The sequence below is a fragment of the Pundamilia nyererei genome, unplaced genomic scaffold (assembly GCF_000239375.1).
Source record: "Pundamilia nyererei isolate P.nyererei 1_Seehausen unplaced genomic scaffold, PunNye1.0 scaffold00335, whole genome shotgun sequence".
In the NCBI taxonomy this organism is placed as follows: Eukaryota; Metazoa; Chordata; class Actinopteri; order Cichliformes; family Cichlidae; genus Pundamilia; species Pundamilia nyererei.
The window spans coordinates 353,608-375,282 of record NW_005187736.1 but is presented as its reverse complement, the minus strand read 5'-3'; the positions used below and the strand labels follow the sequence as shown (position 1 = coordinate 375,282).

Here is a 21,675-nt window from a genome sequence, read left to right as displayed (position 1 = left end):
CTGCTGGGTTGAGATTCACGAGTCAAGCGGCATTAAAAACACGACATTCATTTAAGGTCATCGCGTGTTTTGTGAGCAAATGCTTTTGCATATTCGTAGTGTTTCCTCCCTTAAATGAAATATCTACTTTGCAAGTATTGCAAGTTGCCCTGTCGTCATCCGTTCTTGTAAAGTATAATCAAACTTTTGAGCGTTTGAGCCGCTTAGGCGCCGTGTTTCCTGCCAGGTAAATGATGCTCCGCAACGTGGTGACGTCATTTGGGGCGACTGGAATCGATAAGGGAATCGTTTGCAAAAATGGCAAACAATTCCAAGGAATTGAAACAGTGGGAACCGGTTCTCAACAAGAACCGGTTTTCGATACCCATCCCTACGCAGATATCATCATAACTTTGCAGAGTAGCAGGCAGAGACTTGCAAGATGTGTCTGTCTTAATGTTCCTTATCAGCAAATGCAGCAAAATAGTAACACCTAAACTCTCAAGAAGAATGTGTAGTTCCATTTGCCTGGTTGTCAATCTAAACAATTTGTGTATATTTGAAAAAGAAAAAGACCACTTTCTTTATTTGCCCGATGCAGCCGCTCTCTTACTCACTGTCAACCACTCGGTCTGAAGCCCTTCACCTCCTCAATTCACCTATGGTTCCCCCACTGCTCTGACACACCCCAAAATTCACTGTGATGAATAAAACTGTAATGATATATTGATGATTTTTTAAATTTATTTATCACAAACTGATTAAATATGAAGTTCAGATTTTATTTATTTATTTAGAGTTATATGATTTTTGTTTTTTAATGACCTCTTGGCAGTTCTGCTGCTAAAGCCACCCTTCCCTTTAACCATCTTTTTCTGAATAGTTGACCCTTGTAAGCAGGAGCTTTAAACAGCAGGTGGGTGTAACATTACCCAGAGCTGTGTGCCTGAGGTAAACATACTGCACATTCGAGTGTCAAACAGATCCATACATACTAAATTGTCTGGAGTTTTTAGGGCTAAAGCACATACACTTACCTCATAACTTAAAGCTGTGGACAGGGGTAACACTGAGTATCCACCCAAGGTTATTATTATTGTTAAGTAAGATAAAAACTAAAACTAAAAATGGAAAATAAAAACTAGACTGACGCTAAAACCAACTGAAATGATGTTAAAGGAAAGAGCCTCAGTTTTAGTATGTGTTAGTCTGGTAAAGATTCTATTGGTACTTGCCTGCCTACAAGAAATGTTGCCTCTGACTCTCCACTTCATAGAATAATAATTTAAAAGACACTGAAACAAATAAAACTAAACATTCCACTCTGGAGCTGACTGAAACTAAATTCAATTAAAAGCAATAAAATATGAAAAAGAAAAACTCTAATAACTCTGGTGTCCACCACTGGAACAGCATTCATGACAGAAAATAAGGGGAGGTACAAAAGGTCCACTTTCCATCAGCATGTGGATTAAGAGGGGAGAAAAAGAATAAAACCTGGTATTATTTTATTAGTAATCCTGAGGACCTTTCACTTAAACCAGCGTTCCCCAACCTTTTTTGCGCCGCGGACCAGTTTATGCCCGACAATATTTTCACGGACCGGCCTTTAAGGTGTCGCGGATAAATACAACAAAGTAAAACTAGTACCGGTACCGAAAAAAGAAGATTTATTCATAACACACGTGAAAAGACCCAGGAAAACTGAGTTAACGATAAAAGCGATAACAAAACAACGCTGAAAACCATACATTTCACACCTGAGCCGCAACTCTCGCGGCCCGGTACCAAACGACTCACGGACCCGCCCGGGGGTTAGGGACCGCTGACTTAAACTGTAACACACACAGTAAGGTTGATGCTAAACTTCTCAAATTTTCAAAACAAAAGTTAACAAACTGCAGTGATCCCACTTACCTGGAATCCAAAATGTATTAGATAATATTTGGCCTCTATTGTACTGTTCTGGAACTGTAGATTGTAACTGGTCCTTGCATGCATAAAACCCAATTTGTTTCCTAAATGCCTTTTTATTTTCTTCCAGGGAAATCCCAGTCAGGTCTGGATATCCCCCTTAACCAAGAATTAATTGAAAAAGGTGAGCTCCTATTTCTCTTGTCATTATTGTTGATTTGTGTAGTTTTATAGCCTTTTTTTATCTTGCTCTTGCACTTGTGTGATCAGTTACAGAGGAATACAACAAGTCTCTGGTGTTCAGCCCAGATGACAGCCGTTTGTTCTACAGCGTCAGGGAGCCCATCGTGAACAGGGTCTTCTCCAGCAGTCGACAGAGAGGCTTTGCCACAAAGTCAGTGGTGATCACCAGTCTCAGGCAGAGCAGAACGTCGATGAGTCTGTGCTGTAACTGAAGCCTTTGATCGTTTTGGGGTTTTTTTCCTTCTTTTCTGCCTTCAGGTTGTGTGTCCGCTCCCGCTGTTGGGATGCTTGCATGGTGGTGGATGGTGGGACTTCCTTTGAATTCAACGATGGTGCTATCGCTACAATCAGCATGAGCGAGGAGGACCAGCTCCGGACTGTTGTGTTAGAAAACTGAGACAAGTCTGAATATCTCTCAAGCTAACAGTGTTCACAAGTGGATGTGTTCAAAGGGAAGTATTTGTCCTTTGCTTTTGTTTTATTATACATATTTTACAAACAAAACCCATTTACACTTTTCATTTTTAATATTTGTGTCAATATTCCAAGCTACAAAGATGATCCTTTATTTAGATACAGTTTCTGATTATATTTACGGTATATCAGCACAAGCCCTAAAGTGAGCAGTGAAACTAAGGCCAAGATGAAAGAATGTAAAAACTCTTTGTAGACCTGAAGTCTTTTGGAAACGTCAGACATAAAAGCTACACTGATCCAGCAAACTGTTTGTGAATATTGCCCCACACTGAAACAGGACAAAGATTTTCAGTAGGTTTCACACTACTGAGTGAGCTTTAAGAATATGGGCAAAGTTATTCAGAGTTATTGTTGTCAACAAATCCAAATTACTCTGCCTCAAGTTTATCATTTATTGCTGAATACACAAAAACCCTTTAAACAGAACATGGCTGCAGATTTCTAAGGAGTTCAAACTTCTGATATTGATACATCAGGTGATTCTTTTTATACATGCATTACGATTAGGACAGTGTCACACTTTGACTTCCTGATTATCACCACTGATAGCATAACTTGAGCTGATTATAATGAAATGCTTGACTCATGTGAGGAGCTTTCTGGGAAATTGAAGATGAAGTAAAAGTGCAAGAACGTGGGGAGAGTGTAACCATAAATGTACAAAACCACACAATAACACAATTGTTATTGAATGTTATTGAAATACTAATGACAATTGGTATTTGTTTTTAATTTTTGCTTTTTACCATGTTACATCTCCAATCTCTATATATATATATTATGTAGGCTAAAAGGAATCATTATTTTCAAACTGATTAGTAACTTACTGGCACAACCGTCTGGCTCTGTGATGCGTTCCTGTTACATGTGATGCGCAGTGCTAAGACTGTGGAAGCAAAGCCCCCTGCTGGTCAAACTGTGACAGGGTTTTTAAACACCCCACCAAAACAAGTTTTTTAACACTCGACATATGTACTGATGGCACAACTAGCATGGAGTTCTTTTCTGTTCCTACAGACCACTCAAAGCACTCCATTTTAAATATATATCTATATATAACTGGATATGTTAAGTTATTATCAGCCAATACTATAAGCTAGCCAGCTGTCTTCAGTGGTGGATTAATCCACATTTCCTACTCATCCTACTATCTACTATCCTATAAATTGAGGGGGAAATAATCTACAGGATGTCTTGATGGTATTGAAAGAACATTCACTAATGCATTTAACCTAAGTTTGTGGCCAACTGTGGGATATGCTACATCTGGCTTTGGTACAGTATTTGTTACCAGGAGACATTCTCTGTTGGTTTCAGGGCCTCGTTAACACTAGAGAAAAATCTAGATTCATCAGTCCTGTTCTTTCCAAGCATATATTCAATTCCGCTGTAAGTTTTATAATTGTAAATGTATGCAGAGGACTTGAAGCACAGCGGCTTGCCGAGTAAAGATATTTTTGGAATATAGTGTCTATTTTTCCTAGCTGTCTGAGCCACACAGAACGGTAAGTTTTAGAGGAAAAAAAAAAATGTAGTGCAGCAAAGAGAGCTCCATGTTTAAAGGGTTGGTTTTTTTTTCTCTGGTAGAGTTAAAGGGGCTGTTTCTTGACACCTCCTAAGACAGGAAACAGTCTTGTCTGTGGTGGGCATGGCTAAAGTTATAGGTGAAACAGTATCTGATGGATACAAAGTTATTTTTAACCCAACAAATCTCTTGACTTGGAGCGTTCTTGCAAAAACCATGTTCTGTTTGAAAAGTTATCTGCAAAGTGTAACATGCACCATGCCAAAGGCAAGTTTCCCTATGGAAACACACTACTGGAATGTTTTGTTTTGGAACTCGATAAAGTGATATGAACTACAAGTGCTTCTGTGTGCTGCTTTTGTTCCCCCCCCCCATTAAGCTCATCTTATTACCTTCCTGTCTTCATTGTATCGAGCAGGTTGTTTTTCGTTGTGACTTTAACAGGAAATTTATCATTTTTAATAATTAACAATTTGGAGGCTGAAATAATGGTCCAAATTGTGGGAGGAGTCATCCTTAATTTAAAAAAAAAAAAAAAACCCCAATCAGATTTGAGAAGTTGTCTGCTGGAAGAAATGCTAAAAACTATCCCTCTGCAGCAACCTCCCTTGCCCTTGATACATTTGGTTATGCTCAGTGCATTTAATCATCTGCACAGTGTACCATTTTAGTCAGTCTGCTGTAACTGCACAAGAAAATCATCTGTCAGCACTGCAAGTATGTCACAGTTCATGCCATGCCCACAAATGTACACTGTTTATACTGTAAAGTAAAGACTCTACAATATTACAGAGAAAACTGAAAACCCCAACGGTAATTCCTTTCCCACTTTGACAGTGGGAAAGGAAAACTCCCTTTTAACAGGAAGAATCCTTTGACACTGTTTGGGGAGAGGCAGCAATTTGCTGAAACTGGTTGGGCTGAGGGAAAGAAAACCGAACCAGAGAGCAGAGTGGTTCGTAAGCACAGAGAGAGGGAAAGAAGAAATACTCAGTGCATCATGGGAAACAGCCGAGGCCTATTTGTTACTCATCCGAGTAACTTCTTCAGTCTCAGCTGAGTGCAGGTTTCCCCAACCTTATAAACTGTACATGTACTGTTGTAAATGTACCGTTTATATGGTTGGGGAAACCTGCAGTCAGCTGAGACTGAAGAAGTTACTCGGATGAGTGAGAAAACATTTCTCACATTGAAAACACGATCCAGATGAACAGAATGAACCTTTTGGGATCTCCAATAGGTCTTTTATGATTTTTCAGGGTTTTCAATTTATTCACATCTCTTCACTCCTGTCGGTTCATACAAGTAGCAATCGAATCCAAGTTTAGTACAAGAAATCTAAAATATCTGCTTACTTCTTCACTGTCCAAATACTTTTAAGCCTTAAAACTGGACAATGTATAACAACTCATTTCTCTACAGGAAAAGCAATAGTTTTTAAAACTTAAATCAAACTTAACATTTGAACATCATTATTGATCTAATAATCCACTGATGCTGCAGAGGCAAACATTACATAAACATGTGGCACAAACTGTACATTTCCTTATCTTAAGTTTCCTTAAGTTAAATAAATCCCACAGAAAAATTCAATAGCTTTTAGTTTAAAGTGGTTTATGAGAAAGGACGCAGAGGTGAAAATAAGTCATTCACATGTTCCTCTAGAGTTAAAGCTGACACGAGGGCAAACACAACCACACTATTGAGCTACTTGGATTACTCCAAGCAACACAGATTATTTGGAAGTCCATAAAAGGTAGTCTCTTTAGCAACAATGTGTTGAGACCGATCCACATATATCAGTTGTCATTAAAACTGGTTCAATTAAAATCAAATGTTCTCTCATTCTTACAGCTGACACACACAAAACACTTTTACTGTTAAATATGTCGACAGCTGGAGGTAAGGATGCAACTGATAAATGTTGGATTACAAGTTAAAATTATTTGGACGATAGTCAATATTTGACTTTTCTAAAATAGAAGAGGCCGTTTTAAAATCATTAAGCTTATCAAAAGATCTGTGATCATTTAGGCAGCACAGTAAATGCCTCCTTAACATACCTTCGTTATGCATTTACTGATTTCCAGATATTAGTGAGCAAAACTGATACGAGTATTTAGCCAATTAAATCACTTTACCCCCTTGTAAACCATGCTCAATACATTTTTTAAATGAATTAACACATTATTAGAACCTAAAACAATGTAACGTTTCACTTCACAACCCTGACATTTCTTCACAAGCTTGCGTGCTCTGCATTTAAGAGCACACAAATGTGCAAGCAAGGCTAGAAAGCATATTCTTTAGCAGCAAACACTGAAACATTGTTCCATTACTGCACACCAGGTCAGACCTGAATGCATTGGAATTTTGCAGGACAAAACTCTCTGCGTTACAAACTAACTGGACTAAAGAAATAAGGAGGAGCCATGGTTGTTACAGTCCAAACCGCAGTCGACACTTCTTGTTCCACATGGTGCGGTCGCTGGTGGATCCAACAAACCTGCTGGCCGGTGTGGGCCGGGCGATGCTTGAAAAGGGTCTGGAGTTGATGCTCACATGAGGCATCTCCCTCTTCAGAGAGGGCAGCTGGCTATCTTGCACCAGCCCAAACACATCCAGCTGGCTCAGCACAGGGAACATTATACCCACGTCACTGCAATCACACCAGCTAAAGTATTAATCGTGATTTTCAGTTATTCAAATATGATTCTATATTCTTTTTAGAAAACTATAAATTAAATTTAACAGATTTTCCCCGTTTAGGCCCCAAATAAAATCTAGACCAGCATTTAGTTTTCAGTATTCACTCATGCAAACAAGTCCCAAATATAGAGCTCGAGGTTAGAGCAGAGTTTTTGTACTAATAAAATCAAACTGTAAATGAACACCACACCTAGCACTAGTTACCAAACAGACTAGTGCTGTAATCATCATCCGTGTACTTTACTAGTAACTTAGACAGTGCGTTTCCACCTGAATAATAATCACAAACAAACATCTACATACCTGTGGCAAAAAAAATAAATAAGCTAGAAGATCCGATCAGATGGGACACACTAACTAGCAGTGACATGGATGGAGGTGGGAGGCGGACAAAAACTTACGTGAGAGCAGCAAGGTGAATGTGATAACAGCGGCTCAGGGACAGATGCAGCAGGTGCTTGAGTTGACTGAGGACAGGTAAGCAGTCAGCTGTCAGCAGAGTGCTATCACTGCCACACAGAAACAGATTTTAAGCTGCAGTCATCTGTGGCCACAGTAAAGACATTTTTCCATCCATGACAATTTAATTTGCAATAGCAAATAAAACGAGACAACTTAAAGAAAAACCCCACAGTTAAATACCAAACATAGAAGAATGACTAAACTTTTACCTCAAATCTAGAGTTTTAATCTGGGGGCATTTTTCCACCAACACCTTCACATCTAAAAATGAGAAATAACACAGACACACGTCAGAATGATGCAACTCAAACAATCTTTAAGATCTAGATCGATCTATATATAGTTTTCACAAACTACAGTAATTTGACTTCAGCACCCTCAGTGTTACCCTTCAAGCTGTCAAGTGAATCAAATTACTGTATCATTATGCAGCTTGTTCAGTGTTACATCATTCAGGACAAACCAGCTGTGTTTGTTAGTGTTGAAATCAGTGACTTGAAGATCTCCACCACTCACCATTTAGGGTGAGGCTCTCTCTGTAACCGCTGAGGTTGAGATGTGTAACACTGGAACTGAGATTATCAACGACGCTCTTTATGTGATTATTATCAAAGGTGCACCATGATAAGTTCAGCTGTTGTATACTGAAACACAAAATAATTGCATTAGTAAATCTGAGGCAGAGGAGAAACTGAAACTGTGGTTACAAAGTAAATAAGGACTGAGCAGCTGACCGGGAACAGGATTTAAGCATCCTAGTGAGCACAGGAGCGGAGAAGGCAGAGCAGCCGCTGAGGTTGAGCTCCTGTAGGCGGGTGTTCTTTGCCAGACAGCTGAGTAAAAGAGATTAACAAACACACAGTACAGATTTAAGGCTCAAACACATTCAGAAAATGCATTTACTGAGAGGAATTTAGTGTTTTGCCAGTTTACAATCAACAGTCACAGCACGACTTTTCCATCTCTGATGAGGCTCTACTACAAACAGCATCACTGACTTTTCAGACAAAGGCATGTTTCCCTGGACATCTGAAGTCAGGAAAAGCTCAGACATATTTTTGATAAGAGAAAAGCAGCTGCAAAGACCCTGGGAATCAGTGACATCCCTGCTGCTCTAATCAGTAGCAAATGGTTCAGATCTCACCTGATGATGGTGTCAGAGAGCTGCAGACCCTCCAGGCTCAGACATTCTAGCAGTCTGCAGCGACAGATGATGTCTTCCAGAGCCAACGTTGGTATGATTGAGCTTGACAGATCCATCTGAACCACCTGCAAAGAGCTGTATAATGGAAAAGAAAGAAAAGAGCATTTTTCTACTTAAGTGCCACAGAACTTAATACTTGGAGCTCTTTGGTGTGAAGGAAAATTAAATAGTTAGACATTAGATAGTTTTCATTAGATTTTCGCAGGCAAGGAAAACTCAGAGTAAGTCTTCCACTGAAGAAGAAAATCAGGACAGACCACGATATATGTGACTAACCCTCTGCCTGTTAAGTGCAACTCTTCCACAAAGGAGCGAGGGCAGCGCAGTCTGCGGATGCCAGTCCTCAGCACCTGCTGCAGAGCCAGAGCCGTGTGGGTCATCCCCTCTAGATCCACACTGTGCCACAGAGACTCGTCAAACCTGTGATGAATGCACGAGCAAAGAGGTGTCATGGAGGCAAACCCCTACAGCAGCCTGCAGTAAATAACGTGCACACAGCAACCCGTTCTGTTAAATGTGAATTTCATTGTGTGTGTCATTGAGAATATCGAGCAGCACAAACTCGTTTGTCTACCAGTTTGTCAGAATTTAATACTTTCGAATGTGATGTTTAATGGATGAACTAGGAGTTATCCTTTAATGAGGAATCCACAGGGCCACGGATTTCCATATTTTTGAATACTGTGATAAGCGTCACGAGATGTGAGAAAGAACCAGAGGCGTGGTTTGAAGTATGCAAACTCAATCTTTAGGATCCGCCCTGCACTTAAAAAAAAAAAATTAAGCGGGAAGAAGCAGGGCCAGAGATTTTGTTAATGATCATTATGACTCACGCCAAACGTTGCCAGCGCTTGCAAACTACAGATATTCTGACGAGGTCCTGCAGAGGAAGGCAGAAGAAAATCCTAAGAACAACCTCGTCTGGTAGTTGATCCCATGAAATGTCTGCAGAGGGAAAGAGAAAGGGAAAAAGGTTAAGTTGATCACAGGTGAAAGCCCTCATCTTAAACATCAGAAAAGCATCTGCTCCTACTTGGTGAGGAGTCTTTCCTCCTTGATCTCCTGCTAAGAACAAATTGATTGCTGTCATTCTCCTTCCCCTTGCTGAAGAGCCGCTGTTGCTTGCGCGGTGGTGTGAACTGCAGGATGAAATCTGTTGGGGTGCACTCAGTGTCCAGGCCCTCGCTAAGAATGCCTCTGGACTTGCTTTTCCTGGGCTGAGTCAGCATGGAGTCCTGCAGACTAAGGCAGGGACGATCCTGCAGTGGGACACTGTTGGAAGCAGAGGTTAATCACACATGTGGGCATCGTTAAACAAGGCTTCATCATTACACAGACACCCCACAGAAAGGCTACTTAGCGGCCTAGCTTCCTCTAAAGAACCCCTCCGTGCCCGCCATATTGATGTAGCTACCAGCGGAGTGACCGCGCAAACTGACTGCAAAACCAAACGACAGACACCGTCTCCTGTCTTTCAGTACAGACACATGCAGGTGGTCCAGGGCGTCCACTCCTGCCCTGCGGTTAGCTTACAGCGTGTACCCCGGGAAGAAAAGAGCCGCTGACAGGCGTGGAGGGAAAGCGCTGGGGAGAAAGCGCGCTATCGGTACAGTTTTACACTAACGACGCTGACAGTCTACCGAACACACAATTTCGCATAAAAACCGCCTTGTTCACACTACTTTAGAAATGGAAAGCACAGTTTTGAGTCGGGACAGTTAAACAGCACCAAGCTAGCCTTGGGATGGCGGCTCGTTCTCACATGTGCAACACATCTGAGAGATAACTTATGCACCGCTATACCTCAAATATGTTTAGTAACAGAAAGTAAGAACCACTGAGGACGATACCTGTCGCCTGGCATTTCCTTTTACTCGAACCAAGTACGATCCTACACGAAAAGTGCAAGACTGCTTGGATTGCAGCCCTCCAACCGAGACTTTAAATTCGCCGCCAACACCGGGGCGCCCTCTTATAGTTACGTCACGGACGTGCCTGCACGTAGATCGCGATACGTCATACGCATTAGTGCTTTCGCCAGGTGGCAGTTTTTTGAGTTATGTTGTGTTATGTGCCATATATATTATTATATATATGGCACATATATATATAGGTATTGTGGGTAATGAAAGAGCAGATAGGTTGGCCAAAGAAGCTATTAAAAAGTAGATATTGATATGCAGATACCGTTGTCGAATTCTCAAGGGAAACGTTTGGAAAGAAATTAAGAATTTATGAGAAATGGCGTGGGATAATGAAGTAAAAGGGAGACATTTATATAAAGTACAAAACCGTTCACGTTACAAGAAATAGAGGAATAAGTAGGCAGGAGGAGGTAATTCTAATTATAAGTAGAATAAGAAGAGGTCATTGTTTTCTAAATGACACTCTTTTTAGGAAAGGGAAACATCTTACTGATTTGTGTAATCAGTGTAATGCACTTGTGTTACCAATTGGGTCAAAAGACGTATGAAGTAAGATTAGGGATGTGTGCGTCGAGTCGACTAATTGCGATATTGTCACTAGTTGGTACCAAACTTACTAGTTGTTGTGTCCTAAATGTTATGCAGCCATTTGCCACCAGACGGTTGTTAAGAAACACCATATATAAGTTAATATAGCCCTGATCTTTTTTGCTGACCCTATTAGAATGAGACTGCAGATACAAATGGCAGAAAATAGCTTTTTCCTAAAGGGGGCTTTCCCTTAGTGACAGGGTGAGGGGTTCAGAATAGAGCCACTATTCTTCCACACCAATCATCAGTGTCCAACCTAACAACCCTCAGGTCAGTGGCCCAGCGTTTTACTGCCCATGTGTGTTTTATTTTATTTTATTTTTGCTTGTAAAAAAGCTTTTATTTTTATATTGTAAATATTAATGCAATTTATATTATTTCACTTTCAATCTGAAACATTTTATGAAAGCCTTGAAATTAATATGGTCTAGTGTCTTGATGCATGCTCAATCATCCAGATAAGTAAATCTCCAGAAGTTGATTCTGTTCATCTGGACGTAGGGTTAACTTAGTCTGATATTATGTTTAAATTATACAGCTTGATCATGGCTGACAGCAGCTGTCCGATTTTACATGGAAGCAACGTTTCGTCACTCATCCAAGTGACTTCTTCAGTCTCAGCTGACTGCAGGTTTCCCCAATCTTGTAAACAGTACATTTGCATAATGACTGAAACCAGCCCACTGAAGGAACAATGGGCTGGGATAACAGTTCATCTGCATATTTTAATACAACTTTTTGAGACTTACTGGAGATTTCTCTCTGTGTAAAACAGATGTTGGTTGGTGGAGCAGCTATACAAAGTTTGCTTATCATGTCAGAGTTTTGTTGATCAGGTGCGTAGATGAAGGACTCCAGCAGCTTTTCCCCAGTAAAGCTCTACCCGAGCTCACCACGATGTGTAAACTGACTCCGGCTCCGCATTAAACTGTGCCAGCGTCATCAACACTGCTACTGTTGTGTTATCAGTGTTTCTGTTCAAAACTGGGGGCTGTGTGGGCTTAATGTTGTCACAGTTTTTATTCACATACCATTTAGGAGCAGTATTACAGAGCCGTGCATTAAACGGAGCATTGAGGCAAAGGATTTGTGTCGAGAAGTTTTTATAATTGAATTATTTGAAATATTCAATGAATCATTGCGGCCAGTGCAAACAAAAATCACCATCCCTCTGAGTGCTGAATTCACACAAATAAATCCAAATTTTCATTTAAATTGTGGGCTGAGATGCATTGCAGCAGTATGTGTGCGCCTTCCTGTGGCTGTTCTCCTGATGAGACCATGCATGTGTCACGTTTCCACATCCTCCAGGTTGCAATCTGCCCTCTATCTATCTCCCCTTTTTCTATCTCTTTCTCTCAGCTATCTCTGTAAATAAGTGCACATATGGCTGGAACTAACCACTGTTTTTCAGGAGTAAGCATGGTCCAGAGAGCTCCCAGGACCTGTTCTCTAACCTGCAATCAGTGATAGTACCTAAGCCCAGTCTTCTACACCACCTGTTCCTAGATTTTTGATCTACAACCGTGGTATTGCTGCTCAGGCAATTTATGATTCAGCAATTTAATTTACTTGCTTGTTTGTTTTCTTTTAATGGCCAGATGAGCAGTGCTTACCTCTCATTCTTCGTTGTGAATCCTGTTTGGTGTGCCAGCTAGAAGCCCATCCCGAATGTCTGCCTAATCTACTCTGTCACACGCTCTTCAGAAATATTTTGGATTTTCTCTAAACCATACAGGCTCAAATATATACACACGTCTCCCACTAATCCCCTTCTTCCGGCTTCTCCCTTTAGGGGTCGCCACAACATGTCATTTGCCTCCATTTCAGTGTGTTCCACACACACATTTCAACCTATTTAGAGTTATTTATCCATCTAACAGTGTCTCAGAGGCTGTCTGTGATTTTGAGTATGGATATATAAGTATGGGAAGCGCAAATATTTATAGTTTGGAAAAAATGATGTAATTCCACCTCAGGTCATATGTGCGTAAGCTGCTATTTATAACTCTTGACCTTTCTCCCTCGTTCTCACACATACACGCAGTTGTGCACAAAGGTAACAGTCCCAGACCCTGACAATGACTAACAGGAGGGACAAGGTGTGTCAGATTTTCAAAATAAAACTTTCTTACTGGAAGATTAGTATGCTTTAAAAATGTGAAATGTTCAAAATAAAAGCCCTCAGTTACAAAAAACAAATCTGTGGGATTTTTTTTTTGATACAAGATAAGTACGTTTTTAAAATAATGTAATTTTGTAGCCCTAAGTCACAGCAGACAATACATTGGATGAAGTTTGAGCAGCAGCAACTATCCCTAACTATTATGCAACAAATTACATAGTCTTGTGAGCATGGTTCCACACTCTGCGAGTGGAACATATCTTTGTTTGGTTAATAATTTTGATGCATACTTAACAATATTCCAACCTGACAGGTTTTTCTAAGTAATTGTTTTTCGCCAAAACCTTGTCCTGATTCAGAAAGTAACATCCAACTGCAGCAACTTTCTTCATATAATGAAATTCCTGAAGCTAGAATAGTGGTTCCATTTCAATTGTCTTCACATGTGCTCCCCACACATAGCATTTTAATTTAAATTATCACTGTTATCTAAGTGATACAATTGTATAACTATATTTGCATGTTCCCTCAGATTGATATCTTTCTATGTGTTTGATCCCTGTCAGAAGACAGAGTCAGAAGTTGCAGGTAAAGAGCAAATGTCTAGCTAAACAAATTAAGACACATGTAGCAGATCTGAGTTGTCAAGATCTGCTGCAGCAGATGGTGAGAAGTGGAGAGTGAGAACACAAATGCAGACAATGGAAGCAGGGAGTAGCTTTAACAAAAGACAAGCTGCTTATTCAGGCTGATTGACAAACACAAAATAAGAAATCCAACTAAACACTTGGGACATAGAGACACAGGTAGGTTAACAGACGCTCCAACAAAGGAAGACAGAAAAATACGCTGAGGGGTGACAAGGGGAGTGGAAACACATGGGACCCAAGCAGGAACGAATTAGTTGTAACGAGACAAGGGAAACAAAACTGGACATAATGCACATGAGCCAAGGATTAACAAAATAACAAAGTTTCACAAACTTGACACTAGGATGGGGATAAGCAAACAGGAAGAGAGGAACATAGGAAAAGGTAAGGGAGACGAAACACAGAGTCAGACAGGGACACAGAAGGAGATCCATAACATAGAGACAAAATACTAAGGACATGATAGAAAGGGAAATGCTAAACAACCTAAAATAAACCATAATCCGTCGAGATAAAACATAATCAAAGCCAGAAACAAAGAAAACTAAACTAGGAAATATAATCAAGATCAAAACAACAATAAACAAACACAGAACAGAACTATGACAGTTTAGACTTGGGCCTAAAAATATATTCATCTGTGTTATAAAAACATCTTGCACAGACCTGCTAAGCCTAAAGGCAAGGGGTTTTTTAAGCTAAAAATGAGAATAGCACATTTATCAATCTACTTACATGAGATTTATGGGAGGTGAAAAAATGGCTGGATTTCATTTGTCTCTTTAGTCATTAATCATAATATGCATTAAAATGCTCAAGGCAAGATGTAAATATATGATATAGAAATTACTGTGATGCAATTTTTCCTTCTACTTTTTTTTTTTTTTTTTTTGGCTGCTGCCTTTCACCCACAGCGGGTCATCTGCCTCAAAATTACCGTGTCTCTATAATCCTCCCTTTTCACATCAGCCCTCTGCATGTCCTCCTTCACTACATCTATGAATCTTCTCTGTGATTTTCCTATTTTACTCCTTCATGCCTGCTAACAGTATATCCATTGTCCCTGCTCGGGATGCCCAAACCACCCCAGCCTTGCCTCTCTGACCTTGTCTCCTAAATGCTGAGCTGCGATGTACTCAATTCTATTCTGTCAGTTCTCATCAGTCACCATCAAAATCTTAGCATTTTCAACTTTGCAACCTCCAGTTCTGCTTCCTGGTCACTGCCATCGTCCAAACCATATGCCATAACAGGTCTTACTATCATCTTGGAAATCTTCCCTTTCGCTCTTGCTGCTATCCTCCTGTCAAACCCCTCTCCACCCACTCCACACTGTCGCCATGCTCCTCTTCCTCTCTCTTATGCACTCTCTGTTGCTTTGGAGATTTGACCATGGATATTTAAATGTTTCCACTTTCAGAAATTCTATTCCTTGTACACCTTTGTGCTGCTTTTTGAAGGTGAGATGTTGTATTAGAGTAGTTTGCTTTTATGGTGTAAAATTTGATATGCCGTGGTGTCCACATCTATGTAGTCAGAGGAGACATGCTGCACATGACTGATTATGCCTCGCAGGTATAATATTATATAGCACTAGATAGTGTAGATGGAAGACTCTAATAGGCCAAATAGACGGCATAAGACCGCACAGCCATCTCTGTGTTCTGGGTTTAACTCATGACTGTGTCAGCTTATAAAGCATCTGCCTCCTTATGCTTTTGTTAGTTGTTATATATGTAGCCATTCTGTGGTTGCACCATGTATGTTTAAGAATAGTGCTAAAGGGATGTGTTAAATGTAGCAAGAATTGTCCATAAATGTTGGGAATGAGATCAGGTTTCTTGATATGAATCAAAGCAGCAGGCTAAAGACAACTTACCACAATGCTGTTCACTGAACAGTATCGACGTGTTTCTTTCAGTTCACTCAGCACCTCCATACAAACTTTTTTCTATTATAAAGCTTGAATTCAAAAACAGGAAAATTTGTTTGTTTTTGTGTAAATACAGAACTGGTTTATTCACATGAAATACCCCTGAATATAATGGTAAACAGAGAGTTTATATAAAAGGCACATTTGCAATGATTAAAATTACAGCTAACTGTCCATGCTATGATGGACTGCTGTTTTTTGCAAGCACACCAGTGTATTTTACAAATCATTGCAATCCTCAGTGTCCTGCACTGTTTATTACAAAAAATAGCAAACAGTACTGAATACAAACTAAAATATGTAATGTCCATAAAAAATATGCATTACTGTAAGTGAACCACAGTTTATATCACAGAGACTTTTTGTTTTGTTTACCTTTGTTTATGTTTTTAAAAATTTCACTCAGTGGTTTTCTGAGGAATCAGCAGACAACCTTAACACTGAAAAGAGCAGATGTGAGGCATGTGTCTGTCTTGTCTACAGAACCTTAAGTAGCACCTTAAAAATTTAAGATTAACCACAAAGCTTCATTTATTCTGGATACTATTTAGTTTAGTTATAAAAAAATAAAATGGATAAACTGGATTTGCAACACAGGCTGTCAGTGCCACACAATGCAAAAGCAAACCAATCGTTTCTCACATCAGGCCAGTGCCAGAACAACAGTTTACCTCTGCTGAAGCCGAATAAAAGGCTAGAAATTGCTTTTGTGAGCAATTACATTATTATAGTAATGCATCATTTCCTGGCTGGTCCTGATTTTTCTTTTAAAGAAATGACTTGCAGATCGTTTTCCGAGGGGCTAAATGGCCCGTGGATGAGGTCAAAGGAGAGTGAAGCAGTAAAACCACTAACCCAGTTTCACAGGGCCAGCCACACACATGTATGTACAAAGCCAATTCCAAAAGGTAAGTACATTGTGTTAAATCTAAATAAAACAGAAAGTAATGATTTATACATCTTACAAACCCATATTTTTATTTGCAATACAATATAGGACATATCAGCCCTTTAAACTCAGAAAATGTACCTCTGTAAGAAGGTTGGCTCATTTTGAGTTTGATGCCAAAAACATGTCTCAAAAGGGTGGGACAGGCAACAAAACACTGGAAAAGTAAGTGGTTTTTAATTAAAAAAAATAGCTGGGTTAATTGGCAACAGGTTACAAACATGACTGAGTGTAAAAGAAGCATCTTGGAGCTGCAAGTAAACATGGTCAGAGGTTCGTCTATCTACAAAAAAAAAGTCTTCAAGTTGTGGAACAATTTCAGAATAGATATTGTCAGTGAAAAACTTTGAATATCTCATCATTTTCAGTAAGTTAATTATCTGTTGTGCGAAGAAGGAATCATATGTGAACGTGACCCTAATGTACCAAAGCTAAGATAAAATGGACTGAGGTAAAGTGAAAAAATTCAGAACACTTTGAAATACGTTTTTGGAAACATGTCCTCTGAACTAAAGAGGAAGGAGGAATATCAAGCTTTTTATCAGCACTCAGTTGAAAGCCTGCATATCTGATGGTCTAGATATGTATCAGTGCCTATGAAATTGGCATCTTGCACAGCTGGAAATGCTTTATCAATCCTGAAAGACATATCAAGGTTTTAGAGTAACGTGTGCTCCACCAAGATTACGTGTTTTTCAGGGAAGGCCTTGCATGTTTCAGTAAGAAAATGCTGAACCACATACAGTACCTGTTTCAGCAGCATCGTGGTAGAAGAGTGCAGATGTTGAACTGACATGCCTGCAGTCCAGGCTTTTCACCAACTGAGAACATTGGGAGCATCATGAAGTATATGGCAAAGAAGACCCAGGACTGCTGAGCAGCTATAATCCTCTATGAGACAAGAACGGGACCACGTTCCGCTCTCCTCAGCTCCCACACATTTACAGAATGTAGTGAAAAGAGGAAGGGACACTACACAGATGTAATTATGCCCCTAAGTTTTCTGAGATGTGTTGCTCCCATTAAAAATACCTATTTCTTAAAATGGTACATTTTCTCAGTTTACCAGTATCTTCTACTTTGAATAATTTCTGGGTTTATTTGCAAATGTATTTGATATTTGCAAATCATAATTCTCTGTTTTTATTTACATTTTTCACAGTGTCCACAGTTCTGTAAAACTGGATTTGTACATGTTTATATATACAATGACAACACACATTTGGGGACAGCTGAGGGGGAATTTAGTTAAAGCAATTTTTCTCAGAACTAAACTGTGGTTGAAGTTACTACTTAGGAAAACCTTTACATTTTTATTCATTTTTTATTCTACTCAGAGAAAAAAAAAACGAAAACAAAACAAAACAACATATCAGAACTTGTAGCGGCCAGTCCTCTGTACAATCCATGCAGCATTTGGTGAGATACTTGAACCTGCCATCTGTAGAGCTATTCTATTAGCACAGCTATAACCACTTCTTATAACCACTTTTCCAATTAGTAGATTACCTGCTCTACCTCCCGAGATGTAGCCATCCCTAAACATACATGGTCAGATATACACATATATACCACATGACCAGAATACAGTGAATCTGACCTGGGACTCTTTGCTGCATGTCTTCCACCCTCTCTCTCTTTGCTTTCCTATCTGTCTCCACTGTTGCTATCAAATGGCAAAAATAAGGCTCTGCAAGCAGAGGAGTTGCTCCCTGCTGAACATTGGAGTAGAATTTAGGATTCAGGCACATCCACACTGACTTCCCTCTTCAAACCAGGAAGCTACATCTATCATTTTTAGATGCAATCTGTGGTTGTAAGCCAACAAACAATATAGTCAGTGGCTCCAGTAGGTGTGTATGGTTAATGAACAGCTAACACAACAGGAGAATACTCTTAAATATTTTTAAAGCGTGTAAATAACTCCGATTCCTTGAAAGTGAGTTTGAAGATTTCAATCAAATCAAAACTACACATTTTTTTTGTTGTTGTTGTTTGTTTGTTTCTACCACTGACGCAACTCATCAATAATGCCAGACTAATGTAAGAAAGTGTTTGCCTTAATCCCTTAATTAAAACTATTCAAACACTCAAAAGAACAGTTTATGAGTGTGTGGGTTTTGAATACTCGGGGCATGAGTACTATGAGTTATCATTTTAAGCAGTTCCAGAAAGTTAATTCTGTTTAATTTTCAGTGGGAGTTTTGTTCATCTTCCAAGTGACTTCTTTCATCATTGATCAATAGCCATGATACCATTTACAAAGACGGGCCTGGGAAACAGAAGAACATGACATCAAGAAGGCCCTGAGTAAATGTGGTTATCTCAGCTGGACATTTGTCAAAGCTGGGAAGGTGCTTAAAGAAAGCTCCAGCCGATCCAGGAGAGAAGACAGACAACTGCTGCCTAAGCAAAAACCCTTAGTGAACCCTTATGTGTCACGAGTATCGGAACAGCTGAGATGCATTTTCCCAAAACATCATGCCAATTTGCATGATAATGACCATGAAACTGACCTCACAGCCCATTGTTAGCCACTGGTGCCAGTTTTAGTCATTATGCAAACGTACTGTTTATAAGGTTGGGGAAGCCTGCAGTCAGCTGAGATGGGGGGATATAAGCTTGGATCTGAAGTTTTTATTGAACTGACACTAACAATTTTAACTAGCTTTCTCCAGATTGTATTCTGACACTGACAGAAACATTTCTGGCTCTGCAAAAGGCAAATACAGACACTTCCTTTAGAGTCAAATTCATGAAATCTATCAGATTGAATATAGCCAAAACATCTTGAGTGTTTTGTATGGGAAATTTAACAGAAAAAATGATCTGTAAAAGTAATGCAGATGTAACTTATTTGGACAGAGAGGCAGAGCAGCCAAAGAAATCCATGCCGATGCTCCGGGGGTAGCCTTCCAGTACCTTCAGTGCCACAGGGTCAAACTTCCAGTAGTGCATTCCACTCAGGAAATTGGCATAGCCTGTCAAAGGGCAAAAGAATGCAACAGTGAACTCCAGATGTACATGTTAAAACCTTCTCTAGACCTACAAGTCACTAAGTCAGAGGCAGAGATTACACTCCTCACCATATCTGTCCAAGAAGGCTCCATCGATGTGGCTGGGCATTCCCCTCCACTCGTAAATGCTGCGAGGGTGTAAGTCATTAATTCGATTATCCTGAATATTGAAGGACCAGTAGTAACTCGACTTGAAGAAGTAGACTTTCTCAGTATGGTCCTCTTCCCACTTCAAAGCTGCTTCAATGTCTGTTACAGGAAGACCCAGCCGTCTCACTGAATCTGGCCCTGTTATCTTCCTTTCAGCATCAAAAACCCAGTAGCTGTCACCTGATAAGTAATAATTAAAATTAATTAAAATAATGAATTAATTACAATTAATAAGTCACCAGGATGTTGTTTCTAGAAATCATCCCAGCTGAATACATGTAAAGCACATCCTTGTGAAAAAGAACAACCATGTAACAACAACATTCAAGGCTACATATTTCTACCATAAACTCGTGTGTCACTGTGGTGAAGATTATTATTTTATTTAACCTTTTTCCTCATGTTCCCACGTTTCCCCAGATTTACCTCATTTCCTCTCTTCACTTTCTCATCACTGATTGGCTCCTGAGTTTCTTTCTCCCTTAACTGAACTCACCAGACACACATTTTATAAAGACTTCACTCCCTTTCACTCACTATTTTAACTTCCACGTGGCAGTTAAGAATTTTACAGTCCATGTGTATCTTCCTTTAAGGTAAACTACATTTGCAAAAGTCATTGATAGCTGTTTTCTTTACATTCTGACTGCCTAACAACTTTAACTTTCAGTTTCCTAATTAGCAATCCCTACATATCATTAAAGTTATCAAATCACTTTTGCTTGACTAGTTTTGAGGAACAAAGGATATTTTGTGGAAAATACTTGTTTAATGTGTCCCCCAGAAAAAAACTGTCTAGTTCGCGTCTGTACCTTGGAAGAACCAGATGTTGCCAGACTTGTCTTCAAACGCAGCATCAATGTGTTCTGGAATTCCTTTCCAGTGGCGTGATGATAAAGCTGGATAGCCAGCTTGTAGCTGCCCATCACGTATTCGCCAAATATATTGAGACTTAAAGAAGAAGAGCTCTCCCCTGATCATGGATACAGCATCAAAGTTTGTTTTGCAAGCATTTGGCTGGAACACAGCAACAAACTTAGTCTGAATATTTTTGTCTATGAACTATCATGCAAAGCAGCAAAATACAGAATGGCTTATATTTTTCTAAGTAAATACATGTATTTTCAAGGGCCTCACCAGTTCAGTCTCAATCTCATTGGTCTCTGTCATCACAGGTGGCGCATGCCGAGGGGATCCGTACAGATACTGAATGCCCCTTTTGTCATCCTCACTCAGCTGCAGAGGGTAAGCGTCACTATAGAATGGGCACATCACAGCATCGGGCTCAAGGGAGTGCTGCAGGCCCAAAACGTGGCCAAACTCATGAGCTGCCACTTGGAGGAGGTCTGTGCCTAAAAAAGCAAACAGAGGAGGGCAGTCAAACTGAGAGTAGTTATTTTTGGTTCCAATCAGCTCAAAGCTTTTCAAATGTACTTACCAGCATTATTGCCCACTGTCCAGTGCTCATCATAGTCAAAGTGGACTTCTCCCTCTCTCTGTGTCTGGGGGAAATAGGCGTGAGCAAGGATTCCTCCTGGACCATCGAATGGTAAGTTGTCCCCATGCCAGTACCTACACAATTACTTCTTTTAGAGGACGAGGTAAACCTACCACATATCATTCTTTTGATGCTCTTTCTCTATGCTAAGCATGTTGCAAATTGAGTACAGTGCAACTCTTAATTCTAAGTATTAGTTCTGAATAATACACATCATTCAGTGACCCTTATACACATCTAATTGGCAGTGTTGTGCAGATACATAAATCAACAATCTTCCTGTGTGTGTGTGTGTGTGTGTGTGTGTGTGTGTGTGTGTGTGTG

At 39.8% G+C, this 21,675-nt stretch overlaps 3 protein-coding genes across 4 annotated transcripts in view; 1 reads left to right on the top strand and 2 right to left on the bottom strand.

The window, feature by feature from the left end:
• Positions 1 to 4,477, top strand: part of nadk2 (NAD kinase 2, mitochondrial) — a 10,314-nt gene extending 5,837 nt beyond the window's left edge. For both annotated transcript variants that reach the window (XM_013915635.1, XM_013915636.1), the window contains exons 10-12: positions 2,024 to 2,077; positions 2,164 to 2,287; positions 2,395 to 4,477. In XM_013915635.1, the coding sequence (XP_013771089.1) occupies positions 2,024 to 2,077; positions 2,164 to 2,287; positions 2,395 to 2,533 (317 nt within the window). In that variant the 3' untranslated portion in view covers positions 2,534 to 4,477. The remainder of the gene's footprint in view (positions 1 to 2,023; positions 2,078 to 2,163; positions 2,288 to 2,394) is intronic.
• An 819-nt stretch (positions 4,478 to 5,296) lies between these two features.
• skp2 (S-phase kinase-associated protein 2, E3 ubiquitin protein ligase) lies at positions 5,297 to 10,511 on the bottom strand. Its single transcript, XM_005751952.2, has 10 exons — positions 10,364 to 10,511; positions 9,547 to 9,785; positions 9,347 to 9,458; positions 8,790 to 8,933; positions 8,454 to 8,588; positions 8,044 to 8,142; positions 7,826 to 7,953; positions 7,519 to 7,570; positions 7,249 to 7,356; positions 5,297 to 6,797 (listed from the first exon to the last, which is right to left on the bottom strand). Exons 1-10 carry the CDS (start codon positions 10,375 to 10,377, stop codon positions 6,578 to 6,580), a joined length of 1,251 nt encoding a protein of 416 aa, XP_005752009.1. The 5' UTR covers positions 10,378 to 10,511; the 3' UTR covers positions 5,297 to 6,577.
• An 8,529-nt stretch (positions 10,512 to 19,040) lies between these two features.
• LOC102202556 (stromelysin-3-like) overlaps positions 19,041 to 21,675 on the bottom strand; it is an 18,348-nt gene continuing 15,713 nt past the window's right edge. The window contains exons 4-8 of the mRNA XM_005751951.2: positions 21,292 to 21,425; positions 20,991 to 21,205; positions 20,666 to 20,870; positions 19,773 to 20,033; positions 19,041 to 19,667 (exon numbers count right to left, since the gene is read on the bottom strand). Of these exons, the coding sequence (XP_005752008.1) occupies positions 19,540 to 19,667; positions 19,773 to 20,033; positions 20,666 to 20,870; positions 20,991 to 21,205; positions 21,292 to 21,425 (943 nt within the window). The 3' untranslated portion in view covers positions 19,041 to 19,539. The remainder of the gene's footprint in view (positions 19,668 to 19,772; positions 20,034 to 20,665; positions 20,871 to 20,990; positions 21,206 to 21,291; positions 21,426 to 21,675) is intronic.

Excerpts from the sequence above, each read along its gene's own strand:
- skp2 (XM_005751952.2), bottom strand. Across the intron at positions 8,934-9,346 it reads AAGCGCTGGCAACGTTTGGC|GTTTGACGAGTCTCTGTGGC; the intron begins GTGAGTCATAAT and ends CATTCATCACAG. Across the intron at positions 8,143-8,453 it reads CTCTCTGACACCATCATCAG|CTGTCTGGCAAAGAACACCC; the intron begins GTGAGATCTGAA and ends TCTTTTACTCAG.